This window comes from Triticum urartu, chromosome 5 (genome assembly GCF_003073215.2).
Source record: "Triticum urartu cultivar G1812 chromosome 5, Tu2.1, whole genome shotgun sequence".
Taxonomy (NCBI): Eukaryota; Viridiplantae; Streptophyta; class Magnoliopsida; order Poales; family Poaceae; genus Triticum; species Triticum urartu.
Window position 1 is genome coordinate 253,038,309 of NC_053026.1, and position 8,226 is coordinate 253,046,534.

General features: G+C 43.3%; 1 protein-coding gene across 1 annotated transcript; it reads left to right on the forward strand.

The window, feature by feature from the left end:
- Nucleotides 1-3,125: 3,125 nt before the first annotated feature.
- LOC125508523 (O-fucosyltransferase 9-like) lies at nt 3,126-7,956 on the forward strand. Its single transcript, XM_048673249.1, has 10 exons — nt 3,126-3,679; nt 4,573-4,645; nt 4,756-4,823; nt 5,250-5,338; nt 5,556-5,753; nt 5,837-6,041; nt 6,119-6,286; nt 6,567-6,734; nt 6,870-7,060; nt 7,372-7,956. Exons 1-10 carry the CDS (start codon nt 3,302-3,304, stop codon nt 7,505-7,507), a joined length of 1,674 nt encoding a protein of 557 aa, XP_048529206.1. The 5' UTR covers nt 3,126-3,301; the 3' UTR covers nt 7,508-7,956.
- Nucleotides 7,957-8,226: the final 270 nt, after the last annotated feature.

The following is an 8,226-nucleotide window of genomic DNA, read 5'->3' on the forward strand; positions in this document are numbered from 1 at the left end:
CTACACATTTCTTTTGGCCAAAGATGAGACGGGATGTTGAGCGTTTTGTTGCTCGCTGCACTACATGTCAAAGAGCTAAGTCACGACTCAATCCTCATGGTTTATATATGCCTTTGCCTGTACCTAGTGTTCCTTGGGAGGATATATCTATGGACTTTGTTTTAGGTTTACCTAGAACAAAGAAGGGGAGGGATAGCATATTTGTTGTCGTGGATAGGTTCTCGAAAATGGCACACTTTATACCATGTCATAAAAGCGATGATGCTGTTAATGTTGCTGATTTGTTCTTTTGTGAAATTATTCGCTTACATGGTGTGCCAAATACTATTGTTTCAGATCGTGATACTAAATTTCTTAGCCACTTTTGGAGATGTTTATGGGCTAAGTTGGGGACTAAGCTGCTTTTTAGTACTACTTGTCACCCCCAAACTGATGGACAAACTGAAGTAGTCAATAGAACATTGTCTACTATGCTTAGGGCTGTTTTGAAGAATAACAAGAAAATGTGGGAAGAATGCTTGCCTCATATTGAATTTGCTTATAATCGTTCATTGCATTCTACTACTAAGATGTGCCCTTTTGAAATTGTGTATGGTTTCCTACCTCGTGCACCTATTGATTTGTTGCCTCTTCCATCTTCGGAGAAGGTTAATTTTGATGCTAAAGAACGTTCTGAATTGATTTTAAAAATGCATGAGTTAACTAAGGAAAACATTGAGCGTATGAATGCTAAATATAAACTTGCTGGAGATAAGGGTAGAAAACATGTTGTGTTTGCACCTGGAGATCTTGTTTGGTTACATTTGCGTAAAGATAGATTTCCTAATCTGCGCAAATCAAAGCTAATGCCACGTGCTGATGGTCCTTTTAAGGTTTTAGAGAAAATAAATGATAATGCATATAAACTTGAGCTACCTGCAGATTTTGGGGTTAGTCCCACTTTTAATATTGCAGATTTGAAGCCTTATTTGGGTGAGGAAGATGAGCTTCCGTCGAGGACGACTTCATTTCAAGAAGGGGAATGATGAGGACATCAATACCATTGTTACACCCACAGCCCCTACTGTTACATATACTGGACCAATTACTAGAGCTCGCGCACGCCAATTAAATTACCAGGTACTTTCGTTTCTTGGTAATTATTCTAATGTTCATGAGATTATGATGCTGCCTAAATTGGATACATTTGTTTTGCTTTCAAATGAAGGGCCTAGCTTGGAGAAGGATGAACATTGGATCAAGAACACGCATGAAGTTGATGGCATGCGCAAGGGGATCAAGAACGGAGTTACAAGTGATGATTTCAGGACTTTGAAGCCGCCATAAGGAGTGCATGAAGCCATGGACGAAATATACAAGATGCCACTTCATAATATTCGTCCATAGGCTATTCTAGATTGCTGCGTCACCTTATTAATGGGCCAGGCCCATGTAATTTCGAAATACTTAAGTATAGGCTATTTTTAGAGTCCGTATGTGTGGGGAAACAAGAGTTAGGGTTGGTTTCGGACCCCACCCTCAAGGGCCACGAAATTCCCCTCTCTTCCTCCATATATACAGCCCTTAGGGCGTCGTTTAGACTTTGGGTTTTGTTTAGATTTAAAGTTCGCCATAGCTGCAACTTCGCGTACTTCGTCTGTGTCCAACGACCAGACCAAGACGTCACAGAACCCCACCTTGATCAATAAAGCTTTCATCTTATATTCGCAATATCCAGATTGCAATCTCAGTTTCTTGCTTGTTCTTCGTTTGCTCGCAGGAAACAGGCCCTCGTGGTCAGGTTGATCGTGCTCCGGCGTGGTCAATAACCCCTCGGAAGTTGGTTTAGCGATTGCTAAGGCGCGACGTCTCGCACGTTCGTAGTCGGATCGTCAAGGTCGACTCCCACAGAAAATGATAGCCACTATCTCATCGAAACATCGGGACACCTTTGCCTCTATCAGGGTAGAAGCCCTACTTTCTGCCTTGCTTTTTTTCTCTGATATATGTTGAGAACACAAATGATTACAATGTCGAGGAGGATCTGGACGAGACAGGTATCTCGATGAGATGGCGGAGATTCAGGTGATAATCTTCAGAGATCCTTTCTAGGTGGTATAGACTACAATAGTGTGGGAGATGCTCCTCCTCTATGATGCTCCTGGTGCCCTTTATTAAGCACAACTTATGGAAGGCCTCCATGTCGGTGCATAGGGTGTGTAGAGCGTGGAGTCTGACCCTTACGTTGGTTTGTCTTTTCTTCCTTATTCATAGAGTCCTTCCTTCTTCCGGTACGCGATATGGCAGTATTCCTCTTCCTGAGGCGGCGACGAGCCTTCTGGTGTCTGTGGGGTTTATCGGGTTTTTTGGGGCCCCATTTTGGCAGTGAAGGAAGACATGCCGATACATGATTTAACTTCTCTCGACAATGACCTCGCCACAAAATCAGGAAGGAGCTGAGCGTGCGACAGTTGAGACAGAAAGTAGGGCAGAAAGTAGGGCTCCTCCGGCTGAGGGAAGCTCGGGGATGGACGTGAGGAAGGCCATAGCGACCGCTATTTGTTATTGAAGGAGAGATAGAGAGAAGATCCGTTAGTGAGGAAGGAGATGCGGCATCGGGCATGAAAAATGCGTGGACCAAATTAGGATAAGTCATACTGCAGCCTCCCTCACCTGATTTCCAAAGAACACGTGGTGCATAGATGAATGAGCTGATTTAGAACGTTTTTCAGTAAAAAAATGGTCCAAAGAAAGATGAATCTATAACTCAATAAAAGCCACCCACTAAAACCCGTAGCTAGCAGGGAGAAATGTGCTTTTAGCATAAATACTCCTCTTTATTATCGATCTATTAATTCGTTGCTCACCGATTTTATAGTGTTTGCCGCTTCTTGAATTTGATCTACTCTACATAGTTTGCAAACTTCTTCTTCTGTAAAGAAATACAAAAGCATGATCTAAATGCTCTCTCATAGATTTTCCTTTCGAAACCGAAGTAGAATTTCTAAGCTTGTTGACAAGACATAGAATGGTGTATATTTGTTTGTATTTAGATCTGTTTAATAGCCGGAATTTCGCTTATGCCACAAACAATCAAGACACATAGACGCCGACAGTCAATAAGTCGGCGAGCATCCACCTCCACCAATAGGAGAAGACCATTCGCGCACCGGCGGTTGCCAACACGATTCCACTACAGGTCTCCTCCTCCGGTGCCCTCCGCGCTAAACCTCGGCGCCCCCAACGAGGCCACCCGCTCCATCGCCGAGCTGAGCAGAGCTCGCATGATCCCGCGAGAGCCCCGCTACTGAGGGAGCGAGAGATGTCCGTCGCCCCGTCGGCGCGCGGCGGCTGCGGTGCCGCCAAGGCCGCGCGGCGCCACCAGGCAGGGCGCGCTGGCGGAGGGAGGCGCCGCGCCGCCGTGGTCCTCCTTCTCCTCGCGCTGGCATACGCGGCGGGGCTGCTCATGTTCGTCTTAGGAGGCGGAGGTTCTGTCGACGGCGGCGGCCACGCGGGCGTGACGGTGGCATCGTTACGGCGGCGGCGCGCGCTCGCCCCGTCCCCACCGCCGCCGGGATCGGTTTACCGCAGCCACATCGTGTTTAAGCGGCTATGGCCGGACATACGCGACGACGCCGCGTCCGCTTCGACCGCCACCTCCGCTTCCGTCTCCACCTCCTCTCCATGGCGTCGCAGCATGGTGGGTGGTCTTTGTTCTTGCAGTTACCGTTCTCCCTGGGGAGATTTGGGGTTCTCGCGTGCTTGTTGCCTGCTTCTTCGGTTCGATCCTTCTACTTCTTCAGGTTTCACAATGCACTGAACGCATTAGGCGAAATATTCGGGGAGAATTTCGGAACCCTTTTGGTGCTTTTGCTCTGATTTATCAGGGGAACGACGCCCAATACATTATTGCATCGTGAGCTGGTATTCTTGGTGTGTGAGTGATTTGCGCAAAAAGTCTTAGTTCTAGATTCCTAGTTTTCCCCTTCCCGTGAGCGAGGTCATGTGCCTCTGCATTTCCGTTGTGTACGGCTACACTCGTGATCTTATCTTGGGAGTACTCCTGTGTACTACTAGCAATAATGCTAAAAAGTTACACGCAATTACATGCTGACTAGCCTTTTTCTTTCTAACTAACCACTCCCCCCTGATTTTCATGGGATGGCCCCGTCTCCCTCTTAACCTCCAATCACAATCCGTACTACTAGTATATCTCTGCTATGCCAAACAAGGAAGGTAATGTCTAGAAGTAAATATCCGTAACTCCTTACGATTCCGATGGAAGATTAACTAGATTTTTGGGCAGGTTGTGAATGCAGTCAGTGTAAATGAGCTGCTCACTTCAGAGTTAAATCAGTTAGTATTGCTCCAAAATACTCTGAACTTAACACCTCAGAGTTAAATCACTCTAGTAATATTGCTCCAAAATACTCCAGAGTCTAGTATTGTTCAGTTCAGGTTGGGAGTATCAAATATGTTCGCAAGGAGGAACCAACTTCTTAAATCAGTCCTAAGAACTTCCAGCATATTCACTTTTGTCCATCGAACCTAACTGCTCTTATCAATAATCATATCAAAATATTTATGGTGCAGTTAATGACATCACGTTATCCAAATTCTGGAGAGCTATGGATGCCATGCGTCAAGAGGAGGCTGATTCCATCAGGTTCCACTTTCATACCTTTTGTTATTTTTCAATAAACTAACTGTTCCCACTTGAAAGTGGAGGTTAAGCTAAATACCTGACTGGCTGGATCGTTTTTGGGCTCTTTACAGATTTGCCGACTTCAAATGGGTATCTCATAGTTGAAGCAAATGGTGGTCTGAATCAACAGCGTCTTTCTGTAAGTTCCTGGACCACGTTAGATACAGCAAGCAAGCAATACCATTGCTAGTACCTATACAAAAGTCCAGTGCCGTATGAATCCATTGACACCACTATGTAACTTGAAGTCATGTACTATCACTTGATTGAGATGGCTTTCATCAATAACTTTGTGCTGGAAAGGCATTAGTACTATCTTTGTACATACATAGGTGTATTATTCATCCAAAGATCACTGATACTTGCTTTCATCTTTTTGGTCACATGCCATCTGATCTTCTGTTGGGATATATATTTCTTCTGACCTGAGAGCTTGAGAATTAGACTCTGGTCTCTACCATTTGCTGTGATGTGGATGTCTCATTTTGTAAAGTCCTTAGAACCTTCACACTATGCTGAGTAATAATTATTGACAGTGCAGTTCCATTTTTTTTTCTCAATACAGATCTGCGATGCAGTTGCTGTGGCCAGCTTGCTTAATGCAACTCTTGTGATCCCAATATTTCATTTGAATAGCGTTTGGCGTGATCCTAGGTAACTAATGCTATTTTGTTTGCTCACTGCTTTGTTTCTTAACATTAGATAATTGCATTTTTATATGATGGATGCCTGTTGCTCATTTTTTTATTGTCTGGAGCAGTTTGTTTGACTTCTAAAGTTCACTTCTGTTAGTTATAAACCCGTGAATATTTTTGAAATTCTACTTCGTGTTCTAATATGTATTGGTTCTTCCTGATGTTTTGTTTCTCAGCAAATTTAGTGATATTTTTGATGAAGATCGTTTTATCGGGACACTCAGACAACATGTAAGAGTTGTGAAGGAACTCCCAAAAGATGTTCTGCTGCGTTTCAATCATAATATAAGCAGCATACCAAATATGCGAACTAAAGCCTACTCATCCCCAGATCATTATGTTCAGAAGGTGCTTCCGAAATTAATGGAGTTAGGGTATGGTAAACGCTCACCACCTCAGAAATAATAGGAGAGGCCTTGTTTGAGAATGGGTTTCATTATATATCTATTCTATGCAGGGTTGTGCGCATTGCCCCATTCTCGAATAGATTGGCTCAGTCAGTTCCATCGAATATCCAGGCCTTGAGGTGTTTGGTAAACTACGAGGCTCTGCGGTTTGCCGAACCAATAAGGGTTCTTGCAGACGAAATGGTTGTTCGAATGATGAAAAGGAGTTCTTTGGCTGGTGGGAAATATGTCTCGGTGCATCTCCGTTTCGAAGAGGTCTCAATATACTCTCTCTTGTGAGTTAACTATTACATAGTTCTTCCGTTATACTAAAATTTGCGCACACTGTTTAGGATATGGTAGCCTTTTCATGCTGTACATATGATGGTGGCCGGAAGGAGAAAATTGAAATGGAAAATGCCCGTGAAAGGAGCTGGAGAGGGAAGTTTCACCGACCTGGTCGAGTTATCAATCCCGAGGCAAACAGAAGGGATGGGAAATGCCCGCTTACTCCTCTAGAGGTTAGGATTTTTTTTCACTGGTTAAAGCACTTGTGTGGATATATGTACACCCAATGATGCATTCGTATTTCAGGACATTAATTAACATCACAATAGGCCTGTTATACTAGAATTGATGTTTGTTGCTTAGTTTGTGATGCTTCAGGTCAATAATAATAACCTTTTAAGTTCAGTGCCATCAGTTGTGTCTCTTTAGTAGCATTCAGAACAAATTTAGAAGCTTTCAAGTATGTAAATATACTCACTAAAGCTAATATGTTAACTGACTGAATTTGAGCAGGTTGGCATGATGCTGCGAGGCATGGGGTTTGACAATACAACTTTCCTCTACGTTGCCTCCGGTAAAATATACAATGCTGCAAAATACATGGCTCCCCTTGGCCAGATGTTCCCTCTTTTACAGACCAAGGACACTCTTGCATTGTCTGAAGAGCTTGCTAAGTTTGAGGTATTGTTTCCGCCAGCCAGCCCATCAGCCTAGCTGGATGTCGTTCTGAATGTCAGATGAATATGCATGCATTGAACTGTTCATCAATTCACATTGAATTCTTCATACCGTTACTCACCAACCTATTCTCTGTAGGGGTACTCTTCTCGGTTAGCAGCATTAGATTACACCGTCTGTGTTCAGAGCGAAGTGTTTGTGACGACTCAAGGGGGGAACTTCCCTCACTTTTTGATGGGACACAGGCGTTACCTGTTAGGAGGGAATGCAAAGACAATAAAACCCGACAAACGGAAGCTGGTCTTATCTTTTGACGACCCAAATATCAGGTCAGTTTGAGCTGCCATTATATGGTCAACAAAGTATTATAAATCACACCGAATCAGTTTCAGTTTTTGAGTATATGCTGGAATCTTTCACCAAATCAAACTGCTGAAGCAGTTCGCTGCCCTTGTTATTCCTTCACCATCCAAGACTGTAGCTTTTGCCTACTTTTCAGAACGCATTAGCCATGTTAACAAATTGAAATACATCTCCGAGTTGACCTTCACATACATGCTCTGAATATTTGCCCATCTTTGCTTAACGTATAAATGGATATAGTGGTATATAAAACTCAAATTGTTTCTTTGAACTGCAGATGGAGTCGATTCAAGCACCACATGCTGGAAATACTGCACCATAGTGACATAAGGGGCATCGCATTCAGGAAACCTAATGATTCCATATATACCTTCCCAATGCCTGATTGCATGTGCCAACAAGATGGAATATGATCTAGGCGTTAGCATACATAACTGAGGGATGCATATCCTCTGCCTTTGTGCAACAAAGGCACCAAAGGCACGGCATCGTTGACTGCATGGTCATGATTTGATGGTCATGATGAAAACTGGAGTGAAATAAAGCATTTGGTGCTTCTCCGGAGATTCTGAAACCCTCTGGCATGCCTCAAACCGTTCGATTCTGGATATAATGGTCAAAAGGTGCCTAATGACAATGAATTCCAGAGGATCCGAAATTGAGAGGATGCGAGGGATTTTGTAAAGTTAGTAAATCTGTAGGTAGTCCACCATATAGCAATCTCCATTTGTTCGATCTGTCTGTAGGTTGTAAAGAGAAAAGAGCTACGAGATTGGGTTGTAGATATGAGCACAACCTGAGTGCCTCGATGTATATTCGAAAAACAAGGGCTAACAACAACAAAGAAAGGATTTTTTCAGTATATCATCACTCATCAGTGCTTGTTCTTGCATTTCATCTTGCCCTTGACAATTCATATTTATGAGCATGTTCTTACAGTTCAGACCTCATGTTCTTTTTTCTTTCATTGGGGTATGTTTTTTTTTAAAATGATATGTACCACTTTTTTGTACTTAAAAAGAGCATTCAACTATAAAGTTTTTGTGCCTTGATTTTGAATTTGTGGCTTGATGTTGACATTAGGGCTTGCTTGACGGGCCTGGCGTCTTTTCTGACGTCTAGGCTATGATGA

What these genes read in the sequence shown, in the direction of transcription:
- LOC125508523 (XM_048673249.1), top strand. Translation starts at nt 3,302, where the DNA reads ATGTCCGTCGCCCCGTCGGCGCGCGGCGGCTGCGGTGCCGCCAAGGCC. An exon ending in CCGAAATTAATGGAGTTAGG is followed by an intron (nt 5,754 to 5,836) that starts GTATGGTAAACG and finishes TATTCTATGCAG; the next exon opens with GGTTGTGCGCATTGCCCCAT. An exon ending in GCCCGCTTACTCCTCTAGAG is followed by an intron (nt 6,287 to 6,566) that starts GTTAGGATTTTT and finishes GAATTTGAGCAG; the next exon opens with GTTGGCATGATGCTGCGAGG.